This window comes from Salmo salar, chromosome 01 (genome assembly GCF_965601325.2).
Source record: "Salmo salar chromosome 01, fSalSal1, whole genome shotgun sequence".
NCBI lineage: Eukaryota > Metazoa > Chordata > Actinopteri > Salmoniformes > Salmonidae > Salmo > Salmo salar.
The window spans coordinates 54,970,550-54,984,111 of NC_138291.1; the positions used below are offsets into that span (position 1 = coordinate 54,970,550).

The 13,562-nt window shown below is 42.3% G+C and overlaps 1 protein-coding gene across 1 annotated transcript in view; it reads right to left on the minus strand.

Moving 5' to 3' along the window:
* Positions 1 to 13,562, minus strand: part of LOC106604928 (kinase non-catalytic C-lobe domain-containing protein 1) — an 80,038-nt gene that overhangs the window by 41,066 nt on the left and 25,410 nt on the right. The window contains exons 12-17 of the mRNA XM_014200072.3: positions 11,116 to 11,203; positions 10,794 to 10,986; positions 9,857 to 10,614; positions 9,421 to 9,559; positions 7,576 to 7,847; positions 1,321 to 1,673 (exon numbers count right to left, since the gene is read on the minus strand). Coding sequence (XP_014055547.3) covers positions 1,321 to 1,673; positions 7,576 to 7,847; positions 9,421 to 9,559; positions 9,857 to 10,614; positions 10,794 to 10,986; positions 11,116 to 11,203 — 1,803 coding nt within the window. The remainder of the gene's footprint in view (positions 1 to 1,320; positions 1,674 to 7,575; positions 7,848 to 9,420; positions 9,560 to 9,856; positions 10,615 to 10,793; positions 10,987 to 11,115; positions 11,204 to 13,562) is intronic.

Genomic DNA, 13,562 nt, shown 5'->3' on the forward strand with positions numbered 1-13,562 from the left:
AGTGGATGTCCCGGGCCAGAGGGGTGCCAACATCACAATGTGTGCAGCAATATCCTCTGATGGATTGCTGTTACACAAACCGCTAATTGGGCCATACAACACCGAGTGTCTCATTTCATTCCTGGATGACCTCTATGGAAGGGTTGTGCCAGGTGAGTAAAGGGTTGCAGTGAGGCGAAATCGGCCAACGTTTGTAATTGTATGGGACAATGTGGCATTTCACCACTCCCGTGCAGTCACAGAGCAGTATGCAACCCATCCCAGGATGGTGTCACTTTTCCTCATGGAGGTGGAAGGTTTATGACCACCATCCACATGATCAAATGTCCCTCCTGGACACAGTGAATGCTGGATGCCTGGACATATCTGCAGAAGATTGCCAGGGATGGACCAGGCATGCCAAAAGATTCTTTCCTAGGTGTATTGCCCAAGATGACATAAGATGTGATGTGGATGAGAACCTGTGGCCAAATGCAGAAGACAGGGTTGACTAGCATTGCTACTGTATCTGTATCGGTAGATGGTGTATATACAAATTCTTGTATTTTTGAATCCCTTAATGCCAAAGAATGACATAAAACATATTGAAGCATATTGCATCATGTCTGATTCATTCCTGTAACATATACTGCAGTGAATTCTAAACAGTAGAGAGGTGTCATTCTTGTTTTGTAAAGGAATTTGACAAAAGAAAACATTGTGTAATGCTACCTGTTGTTAGTGTTTTTTTAGGTCGTTGTTTTATGAGTGACAACGTGTGCTTGTTGGGTGACAACCTTTGCTAGTGTTATGGAAGAATGAGTTGATTTGAGACATGTATGAAGTGTTTTGGTAGTTTTAGTGCGTTTTGGATGTGAAATTAACTGCTGTGCCGAGCTGAATGTTGGTTAGGAGAACAGGGTGAAGAGTTTTGAAAAAGTGACCTAAGTATTGAGAAATGGGTCCTAGGGATTGTAAAAAACTGTAAGACATAAACATGATTATGCTTTACTTTGGTCTACTTGTATGTATATAGACTTACATAATAAGTGCTTCTTATTTATGTCAGATAAATGTAATCAAACATCATTATGTGCCTCTTTCATTACATACCATTTGGTAGAAAGTAGTAACTAATTATGTTGTAATCTTTGAAGCAACAGACAGTATACATTGTTGCCATATGTCTTCTAAAATCAGCTAAAATGAGAGTATAATATAAACACATTTACAATAAAGCACTATTCTAAACATTGAGACCATGGTATACTATATGGTCAGTCACGACTCAGCTGGTCTATTCTATTTAATCTCAATAGCTTTTCCTCCCAGTTTACCCACCTGTGTTTTCAGCTCCAGGCACGGTGACTCACTGTGCTGTCCCAGGGTTATAGCATATTCCACCACATCATGACTAAAACAGTCTTCTCCATAGAAGGCCAGGCCCCAGGCTGGGCTGAGGCTGTGGCTAGACTCCTCTGCTCCGGAGCAGGGGGAGAGGAGACGCTCAAACACCAGCGATTCTGTGTCCTCCATGTCCTTGGAGCAGCTCATCTGGCCTAGGTGGCCCACCCTCAGTGGCTCGTCCATCCCACACAGAGAGTCAGCTTCAGGGGGGCTTTCATCACTGACCCACACTGGACGCTCAGCACTCTCCATGGCCTCCTTACCCAAACACTCAGCTGCTCTCAATCCTGGACCAGGAAACAGGCAGATAAGGAAGAGAGAGAAAAAAAGGGATGGGTCAGGCAGTGTGCGTGTGTGTGCGCGGGCAGAGATTTTGAGAGGTGGCATTCTCTCAAGGCTGAAGTTTCTTTCATTAAAAGGCTCTTTTAAATTTGTTTGTTGCCAAGCAGTTAAATGTTAATCTTGCTATATTGTTAGATTCTGCATCACAGGCGTACTCCACCTACCAATGTGAGCAGCCTATTTTTGCTCTGATTAATCATCTCAAACATAACGTCTTTTGTGTGAAACTGAAGAGTTATGTTTGTGTGTATGTGAGTGTGCAGTGTTTGTTACCAACGTGTCGTTGGTGTGAGTGTGTATTATGCTAAGTGCATGTATTGGTGTGTGTAGATGGAGAGGAAGTAACTGTTACCACAACAACCCTCTCCAGCTGAGGAGATCATTGTGACATCGCAACACGATTTGGGCTGTCTTGAATAAACTGTGCTCTTAACAATTTAATCCAACAGCCAGTCATTCCTCTACCAACTTGATCCAACTGCCATTCAAAGCTGGATTTGTCACAACATCTCGCTTCAGTAGACCTATACAACCTAATCTAACTACGTCATCTCACAGACGTTTATCATGATAACGGTAAAAGTGATGACAGTTGTGAAGTAATGCTAACAGCCCAGCTAGCACATAATGTTCTGACAACAATATGTTTCTTAGAGCTTGGTAAGAGTGTGATTGTCCTATGGTTATTTTGCATGCAACCTTCGAACAATATTCTGGGAATGCTGCAGGATACCCAGCTAACACATAACGTTCTGAGAACCATATCTTTCTTAGGTGGGAATTTCAGTACTTCAGCATAACGTTTCCTACATGTTTCCTCATCGTTCTATTTAAAGTAATGATCTCAAATTCTTCCGAAAACATTAAGAAACGTTCTTCAGTGGGAATTTCAGTACTTCGGCATAATATTTTCTACAGGTTTTCTCATGGTTCTATTTAGTCATGTTCTCAGAACTTTCAGAGTACGTTAAGAAACAACAATCCTCTGTGGGAATTTCAGTACTTCAGTATAACGTTTTCTGCAGGTTTCGTCATGGTTCTATTTAAAGTCATGTTCTATGAACATTAAGAAAACTTTTCATAAAAACCACAAGAAAACATTAGTAATGTTCAAATAACGTTCTAAGAATGTTATTTAAAAACATACATTCCGTTCTCAGCGTCAACAAAACTCTCTCTATTGTTAAAGGAAAAATCCACCTAAAACCAATCATTCCTATAATTTACAGTATTGCATAACACTAACATGTGGGAACAATATGTTTTTTTTAACACATTTTTCCTTTTTGCGTTATAATAAGGTTGGTGGCAAAATGTGAAAATCATTGTTGAAATCTGCTGCAGCTCAAGTTGACTACAAAAGGAAGCTAGCTACCAAACATAGCTACACACAATAATACCAAAGTCAATATCAGTATGTGACATAGCTAGTTAGCTGTAAAATCACCTAAACAAATTGCACTATAAATTTAAAAGTCTACAATTTCACCATGTTCAACCTGCAGATCGATGTGCCTCACAGTGTGTGACATTCGCAACGGCACCATACAATGCACCCTGGACCGAAGAGGCAGACAAATAGGAGAAATGTGTTAGACCCTCTGTTAAATTACACATTTCTCGAAGTAGGAATATCGCAAAAAATATTATTAATGGCTTATTCGAGAGAGAAGGCATCTTCTCGCGTTATGACATCAGCCAGTATTGAAATTAGACGTATGACAGACGTTTTCGCGATCTAAAAGTCATATTCTTATTAACTTCCAGTAGTGAGAGCAGCTTTATCTCAAATCTACGTCATCCCGGACAAATTTCTACCTGCTCAGATGGCAATAGCTCAGATATACAGTACCAGTCAAAGGTTTGGACACAAATACTCATTCCGGGGTTTTTCTTTATTTTTACTATTTTCTACATTGTAGAATATTAGTGAAGACATCAAAACTATGAAATAACACATATGGAATCATTTAGTACCATGAGGTAGTCACCTGGAGTGCATTTCAATTAACAGGTCTGCCTTGTTAAAAGTTCATTTGTGGAATTTCTTTCATTCTTAATACGTTTGAGCCAATCAGTTGTGTTGTGACAATGTACGGGTGGTATACAGAAGATAGCCCTACTTTGAAAAATACCAAGTCCATATTATGGCAAGAACAGCTCAAATAAGCAAAGAGAAACGACAGTCCATCATGACGTTAAGACAAGAATTTTGACATTTTCTTCATGTGAGGTATCAAAAACCATCAAGCGCTATGATGAAACTGGCTCTCATGAGGACCACCACAGGAAAAGAAGACCCCGAGTTACTTCTGCTGCAGAGGATAAGAACATTAGAGTTACCAGCCTCAGATTGCAGCTTCACAGAGTTCAAGTAACAGACACATCTCAACATCGACTGTTCAGTGGAGACTGCGTGAACCAGGCCTTCATGGTCGAATTGCTGCAAAGAAACCAATACTAAAGGACACCAATAAGAAGAGACGTTCTTGGTCCAAGAAACATGAGCAATGGACATTAGACCGGTGGAAATCTGTACTTTGGTCTGATGAGTACAAAATGTGAGATTTTTCTTTCCAACCGCCATGTCTTTGTGAGACGCAGAGTAGGTGAACGGATGATCTCCCCATGTGTGGTTCCCAACATGAAGCATGGAGGAGGTGTGATGGTGTGGAGGTGGTGGTGACACTGTCGGTGATTTATTTAGAATTCAATGCACACTTAACCAGCATGGCTACCACAGCATTCTGCAGTGATACACCATCCTATCTGGTTTGCACTTAGTGGAACTATCTTTTTTTTTTCAACAGGTAAATGAAACATATACATCCTGGAGGGGTTAAGGGCTATTTGACCAAGAAGGAGAGTGATGGAGTGCTGCATCAGATGACCTGGCCTCCACAATCACCCGACCTCAACCCAATTGAGATGGTTTGGGATGAGTTGGACTGCAGAGTGAAGGAAAAGCAGCCAACAAGTGCTCAGCATATGTGGGAGCTCCTTCAAGACTGTTACTTCATGATTCCATATGTGCTATTTCATAGTTTTGATGTCTTCACTATTATTCTATAATGTAGAAAATAGTTAAAAATAACGAAAAATCCTTGAACGGGTAGGTGTGTCCAAACCTTTGACTGGTATTGTACATTAAAAAATATTAAATGAACCAGGGAATCAATAGAACATCACTCAGAGATGCAAAAAAACAATACAACATTCAAAATAGGTTAATCTTTTCTTTAAATGTGTTCAGGTGTGTTGGCCGTGCCTACTAATTGGCCACACTTGATCTTAATGAGCGCTTGTTTCCTTTGAAACAATGTCTGTTTGAATAGACACAATTTAACAGCTTTTTATTAGTTAAAAAAAACATGGCAAGCTAGCTCCATCCTAGTGGCGCAGTGGACTAATTCCATGGATGGAAAACAGAAGATCATAGGTTTGAATCTCACTGAAGCTGTGCAAAACAAAAAAATAACTGTTTGCATGATTAATGCCTAAGTAAATGACAGTAAACACAAACTAAGCTATCAGTGTTATTAAAAGCCTTATTGAAAAATTATTTCAGAATGTTGTTTAATTACCTTCAAATAACCTATCATTTCTGTTCTCAGAAGGTTAATAAAACCTCCCAGGAAAACTTTCAGGGAACCATAATAAAACGTTCTCAGAACCTCCCTGCAACCTAAATATTAACGTTCCAAGAACAGGCTAAATTTTCTACTTTTAAACTCAGACAAAACAGAGATGCTAGTTTTAGGTCCCAAGAAACAAAGAGACCGTCTGTTGAATCTGACAATTAATCCTGATTGTTGCACAGTCATCTCAAATAAAACTGTGAAGGACCTCGGCGTTACTCTGTCATAAATACATTTCATTGATTGATGTTCTCGTCTGTCCTTAAAAAACATTATCTCTCTTTTGACGAAAATATCAAGACTGTTTCAAGGACAGCTTTTTTCCATCTACGTAACATTTCAGAAATCTGAAACTTTCTGTCCAAAAATAACACAGAAAAATTCCTCCATGCTTTTGTCACTTCTAGGTTAGACTACTGCAATGCTCTACATTCCGGCTACCTGGATAAAGCACTAAATAAACTTCAGTTAGTGCTAAACACGGCTGCTAGAATCTTGACTAGAACCAAAACATTTGATCATATTACTCCAGTGCTAGCCTCTACACTGGCTTCCTGTTAAGGCAAGGGCTGATTTCAAGGTTTTACTGCCAACCTACAAAGCATTACATGGGCTTACTCCTACCTATCTTTCTGATTTGGTCCTGCCGCACATACCTACACGTACTCTACGGTCACAAGACGCAGGCCTCCTTATTATTCCCTAGAATTTCTAAGCAAACAGCTGGAGGCAGGGCATTCTCCTATAGAGCTCTGTTTTTATGGAATGGTCTGCCTATCCATGTGAGAGACGTCTTGTGAGAAGTCTTTATTGAAGAGACATCTCTTCAGTAGGTCCTATGATTTAGTGTAGTCTGGCCCAGGAGTGTGAAGGTGAACAGAAAGACACTGTAGCAACGAACCGCCCTTGCTGTCTCTGCCTGGCCGGTTCCCTTCTCTCCACTAGGATTCTCTGCCTCAAAGCCTATTACAGGGGCTGAGTCACTGGCTTACTGGTGCTCTTCCATGCCGTCCCTAGGAGGGGTGCTTCACTTGAGTGGGTTGAGTCACTGACGTGATCTTCCTGTCCGGGTTGACGCCCTCCCATTGGGTTCGTGCTGTGGGGAGATCTTCGTGGGCTATACTCGGCCATGTCTCAGGATATTAAGTTGGTGGTTGAAGGTATCCCTCTAGTGGTGTGGGGGCTGTGCTTTGGCAAAGTGGGTGGGGTTATATCCTGCCTGTTTGGCTCTGTCCAGGGGTATCGTCCTACGGGGCCACAGTGTCTCCCGAGCCCTCCTCTCTCAGCCTCCAGTATTTATGCTGCAATAGTTTGTGTCGAGGGGCTAGGGTCAGTCTGTTATATCTGGAGTATTTATCCTGTCTTATCCTGTGTCGTGTGAATTTAAGTATGCTCTCTCTAATTCTCTCTCTTTTTCTCTCTCTTTCTCTCTCTTTCTTTCTCTCGGAGGACCTGAGCCCTAGGACCATGCCTCAGGACTACCTGGCCTGATGACTCCTTGCTGTCCCCAGTCTACCTGCTCGTGCTGCTGCTCCAGTTTCAACTGTTCTGCCTGCGGCTATGGAACAATGACCTGTTCACCGGACGTGCTACCTTGCCCCAGACCTGTTGTTTTCAACTCTCTAGAGAAAGCAGAAGCGGTAGAGATACTCTCAATGATCAGCTATGAAAAGCCAACTGATATTTACTCCTGAGATGTTGACCTGTTGCACCCTCTATAACCACTGTGATTATTATTATTTATCATCTATGAACATTTGAACATCTTGGTCATGTTCTGTAATAATCTCCACCCGGTACAGCCAGAAGAGGACTGGCCACCCCTCACAGCCTGGTTCCTCTCTAAGTTTCTTCCTAGGTGACGGCCTTTCTAGGGAGTTTTCCTAGCCACCATGCTTCTACACCTGCATTGCTTGCTGTTTGAAGTTTAAAGGCTGGGTTTCTGTACAGCACTTTGTGACATCAGCTGACGTAATAAGGGCTTTATAAATACATTTGATTGATTGATTGATGTTCTTGTCCGTCCTTAAAAAACATAATGTTTTACCAGTCAAGAAACGTATGGCTTTGTTCCCAGAACCAATGGGAAACCAAAAAGGTACGTTGCCACAACTTCCAAGGAACCAAATGTGCTTGCTGGGAGACATGAGAGTTGTGAAGTAAGGTAACAGTGATGCCAGTTGTGAAGTTAATGTATATTCTTTCCTACCTGGGCAGCCATTATGTTGACCTTCCTCTGATACGGCATCTCTATGTTCAGGTCTAGTCTCTGTTACTCTGTATGTAGACAGGGGCTTCTGGTCTCTCTGAAATTCCTCCCATGCATCTGAAGCTACAGGTCCACTGTGGTGCAGGTTGCCATTCAGGTCGACATGACCATGCCGGGGTGCATCCCTCTCCTCCCCTCTCCAGCCAGCAGCACTCAGGGGTGAGGTGGATGCCCTTTGCCAAGGCTTTGATGGTGACTCTTCATTAGAGCCTCTGCATGTGGCACACCAGCAGTCAGAGAGAGAAAGAGAGGGAGACCGAGATCACAACACAACAGTCAGCCAGTCACAGCTAGCCACAACCATCACAGCCACAGACAGACAACTAGACAGACACATAACAAACACAGACAAAAGCACAAAGAACTCAGACAACTTTCTTAGACAAAACACAGGGAACTTCGACAAAGCACACTAATTCAATAAAACAGAACGCAGACTACAAGAGCTCAGACTGAAAAGTAATTGAAACATCACAGACCGTAATTAGACACAACATAAACAATGCAGACAAAATAGTGAGAATAACAACTCAGTCAATATGAAAACACAGACAAATAATCATATTATGAGTAATCTAGACATACAATTGAGACTAGAACACTCCTCACAGGCATAATCAAAATAGTTAATTAGGCCAACACATATGAATGAATCAAAACAAACCAATCAATAATTAGCTATCAAAACAAACAAATCAAACCCTTAGTGGCTCCTTTAGCAGCTTCCTGACAACTGAGGTTGAGTTGTCCAAAACGGTTTGTATCCAAAGCAGAGTGTTCCAGCAGCATCAGGACTTCTCCATGGACCTACCCTGGGGTGACAGTCTAATCCAGTTTACAGTCTAGAAGTCCCACTCAGAGGAGAGTATCTGTCTATTTGTCTGTCTGTCTGTCCAAGGCTGTGATGTCTGTCTGTCTCATTACCACAGCAGATTAAAGGTTCTCTCAACACACTGCCCCATGTGTTAAGAGCATGGCAACCATGGGACAAGCTGCACATCTCCTCAACACACTCTCATGTGCCCCTCCATCTGTCTTTGTCTACAGATTAGTTAACAAAAAGGGGCAAGTCCTTATTTCACCTTTTCCTTCATTTATGTACACTCCTCCAGGATCTTTAAGATTGTTTCAAAGACAAGGCAGGAAGAACCATAAGCAGCTCATCAATGGTGCCAAGCCAATATTCTTGAGACAAACAAAAACACGAGATGAGCTATTACCACAGGGACATTTCTTGCTGGAAAAAAAAGGAGCGACCGGAAGTGTGTCTGAAGTGAATCTTCTGTGAATGCTGATTATGAGTGGAGTGTCTGAGTTTGTGTGTGTGTGTGTGTGTGTAAGGGGGGAGGGGTGGTAGAATCTAAATGGTTTATTGTTGTTGAGGACTCACATGAGCGAAATTAAAATTCTAAACACAAACACCGCCAATTTTGGGCTTCTCCCCTGCTCATAGAGACAAACTAAGCTTGTTGACTGGATAAGCTTGTTGACAGAGAATACTTTTGAGGAGAGCAAAAACCTTCTGATACTATTGACAGTCAGTTAAAGGCAGTTTTATAACACAGGCATTATTGTTTGCTTAACCAAGAGTGTAACTTAAAGTGTTACTCGAGATAAAGTGTTGTCCAAAAGAACAGGATCAGTGGTTGCTAATGCTTTCTGTCTATATAAATGAAAGTGTGACTTTCTTTTTCACTTGTACCGTTTTTCTTGTTAGGCTTCTGTTATTGAGAGAAGACCTGTGTTTGTATCACCAATAAAACAGGCAATCATTGACATACTCACAGAGAGAATTGGCTGTAGTTGATCACACAATGTAGCACTCCCAATAAGTCCTCATCCCAGTAAAGGTCACAGAACTTCTCTTTCACAACATTGCAGAACGTCTGGTACTGTAGGTCCTTCAGAGACAAGATATACTCCCCTTTGAACACATAAACATGAGAGACAGAAAGTTTGTCATACAAGTTCACAGCAGTGATCATGTATTTAATGACACAACTGTAGTATCTCTCTACAAACCAATTAACCGAACCAAATCCACCAGGGGGGAAAAAAACAGAGATCGTAGGCTACTAGCCTGATGCCATATCTGTTTGTTGTGTCTTACCAACTGGCGTGACGAGAACCGTAGGAATTGGCAAAACAGCCTAAACAGATCTGGGACCATAAGCTAAATGTGATGTTAGAGAGAGTGAATATTCATCTCTATGTTACTTACCCATTGCTAGATCCTCCAAGCCATTCTCCAGATAGCCATCAAAGGCAAACTCTGCCCTGAGCAGGCCAATAACTTCCTGTAGGGAAGGGTGCATCAGATGGGAGTCTCCCTGAGGAGGTCCATGGGACTCTGATAGGGGTTCATCCTCACGTTCTCCTGTCTTTGGACCTTCCTCTCCATTATGGGACTGGGACATTGACACTAAGGAGTCCAAGGCTCTGCTGCAAGCGCTTCCATTAAGGCAAGACAGCAGGGGTTCAGCTCCCTGACCAGGGGTCAGATGGTCTCTAGGGCCCCCTGGATGTGTAGGTTGACCCTGGAAGAAGCTGGAGCTTGAGGTCAGGGGCAGATTGAGCTCCAGTCCATGGAGGGAGTCAGCGACTGTTATCTGCACCGGCACCAGGGTTAGGTCCCCTGTTAGTGGGTCATGTCGCAAGAGGAAGTTGTTGAAAACACCACCACCAGTCAGATGAGAGCAGGATGACAATTGGCAAGAGGAAGACAAAGACAATTGGGTGGTCAGTTCGGGGGAGGCGGGAGGTGGAGAGTTGACCAATGTCCTGCTGCTGCTGGAGGCAGTGGAGGAGGAGTGACGTGTGACCACATTCTTTTGATTGACAGGGCTGTCCTGTCCGTTGTCCTGTAGGTCTCTATCTGACTGAGGTAGGGGTAGGTCTTCAAGGTGTAAGGGGGTTTCTGGGTGCTTGGCCTCTTGCACAGGCTGGATCTCACTGCCTCTTGTGACTTCACTTATAGTTCTGCAACACAACATGTGATAATTCAAAATGCATTCTTGAAATCAGTGAACAAATGGAATGACATTTCAATAATCAATAAATAAACTATGGTTGGATCCATCTTTCAAAGACATCAATGGTGCTTGAAATAATGCCATGACTGGTACCTTATCTCCATAGAAAAGAAGCAAACTGCTTACCCCTCAATGTCTGAAGCAGACAGGGGAGTTTCTTCCTCAGTGTCCCCCTCCCTGGTCAGGACGATGGGGGTGAAGTGTGTGGCAGGGGAGGTGAAGGCCTCTGGAAGCTGGGGGGCTCCACTGATTGGATAGCTATGGGGAACAGGGCCAGGTACGGGAGCCAATCGGCTCTCAGTAGCCATGGGCACAAACCCTACACACAGTTAACAACCACAGTTAAAATATCAATACAATTTGATCACAAATCTGTATGTAGATGTACTGATAGTAAGGTCAACAAAATCGCTTGAGCATAATGTCTGAAAAGATGAATGAATCATACCACTCATGATGTGTGTTGATTCCTGACTTGAGCTTCCCCTACTGTCCAATCCATTCTGATCCTCTGCATCAATGTCCTTTGTGAGTGGCTGAAAGGTAAGGGAGTTATCCTCGACAGACAAGAATGGAATAGCAATGTGTCCTCCCGTTCACTTTCAATGGGCAGTATGTGTCTCACTACCCCTTTCAAACAGTTGCTACAGTCCCAGCTAGCACATTGTATTCCATGGAAGTTGTGGGAACGTACATTTTTGGTTTCCCATTGGTTCTGGGAACGAAGCCATAAGTTTCCTGACCGGTAAAAGTTTCCTGACCAGTCTCAACGTGAACAGTGAAGAGGCGACTCCGGGATGCTGGCCTTCTAGGCAGACTTCCTCTGTCCAGTGTCTGTGTTCTTTTGCCCATCTTAATCTTTTCTTTTTTATTGGCCAGTCTGAGATAAGGCTTTTTCTTTGCAACTCTGCCTAGAAGGCCAGCATCCCGGAGTCGCCTCTTCACTGTTGACGTTGAGACTGGTGTTTTGCGGGTACTATTTAATGAAGCTGCCAGTTGAGGACTTGTAAGGTGTCTGTTTCTCAAACTAGACACTCTAATGTACTTGTCCTCTTGCTCAGTTGTGCACTGGGGACTCCCACTCCTCCTTCTATTCTGGTATACAGCATTGTACGGGATCTTTAGTTTCTTGGCAATTTCTCCCATGGAATAGCATTCATTTCTCAGAACAAGAATAGACTGACGAGTTTCAGAAGAAAGGTCTTTGTTTCTGGCCATTTTGAGCCTGTAATCGAACCCACAAATGCTGATGCTCCAGATAATTAATAAGTCTAAAGAAGGCCAGTTTTATTGCGTCTTTAATCAGAACAACAGTTTTCAGCTGTGCAAACATAATTGCAAAAGGGTTTTCTAACGATCAATTAGCCTTTAAAAATGATAAACTTGGATTAGCGAACACAACGTGCCATTGGATCACAGGAGTGATGGTTGCTGATAATGGGCCTCTGTACGCCTATGTAGATATTCCATAAAAAATCTGCCGTTTCCAGCTACAATGGTCATTTACAGCATTAACAATGTCTACGCTGCATTTCGGATCAATTTGGTGTTATTTTAACAGGCAAAAAATGTTATTTTCTTTCAAAATCAAGGACATTTCTAAGTGACCCCAAACTTTGAACAGTAGTGTACATACGGTCACTGTGGGGATGACATCATCGATGCACTTATTGATTAAGCCAATGAATGATGTGGTGTACTCCTCAAAGCCATCAGAGGAATCCCAGAACATATTCCATGTCTGTGCTAGCAAAACAGTCCTGTAGCTTAGCATCTGCTTCATCTGACCACTTTTTTATGATCTAGTCACTGGTGCTTCCTGCTTTCATTATTGCTTGTAAGCAGGAATCAGGAGGATAGAATTATGGTCAGATTTTCCAAATGGAGAGCGAGGGAGAGCTTTGTATGCGTCTCTGTGTGTGGAGTAAAGGTGGTCTAGAGTTTTTTTCCCTCTGGTTGCACATTTAACATGCTGATAGAAATGAGGTAAAACAGATTTAAGTTTCCCTGCATTAAAATCACCGGCCACTAGGAGCGCCGCCTCTGGATGAGCGTTTTCCTGTATGCTTATTGCGGAATACAGCTCATTGAGTGCGGTCTTAGTGCCAGCATCGGTCTGTGGTGGTATGTAGACAGCTATGAAAAATACAGATGAAAACTTTAGTTAGATAGTGTGGTCTACAGCTTATCATAAGATATTCTACCTCAGGCGAGCAAAACCTCGAGACTTCCTTAGATATCGTGCACTAGCTGTTGTTTACAAATATACTTAGTCCGCCCCCCTTGTCTTACCAGACGTCGCTGTTCTATCCAGCCAGCTGTATGTTGATAATGTCGTCGTTCAGTTATGACTCCGTGAAGCATAAGATATTACAGTTTTTAATGTCCCGTTGGTAGTTTAATCTTCCTCGTATGTCATCGATTTTATTTTCCAATGATTGCATGTTAGCTCGTAGAATGGAAGGCAGTTGGGGTTTATTCAATCGCCTACAAATTCTCAGAAGGCAGCCTGACCACCGTCCTCTTTTTCTCTGTCTTCTCTTCACACTAATGAAGGGGATTTGGGCCTGTTCCCGGGAAAGCAGTATGTCCTTTGAATGTTAGTAATGTTTTCTTGTGGTTTTTATGGAAAGTTTTCTTAATGTCCTGAGAACATGACTTTAAATAGAACCATGAGGAAACCTGTAGGAAACATTATTCTGAAGTACTGAAATTCCCACAGAAGAATGTTATTTGTTAACGCTCTCTAAACTTTCCCAGTGTCAAACCAGTTGAAGAACATTCCTAGAACATTACCAAAATGTTTTATTAAATGTTTCCAGGTTTGAACTTTTAGGAAACGTTCTGTTAAAGTAACGAAATACCAATAAAATAACATTGTTTTGTCAAGTTCCT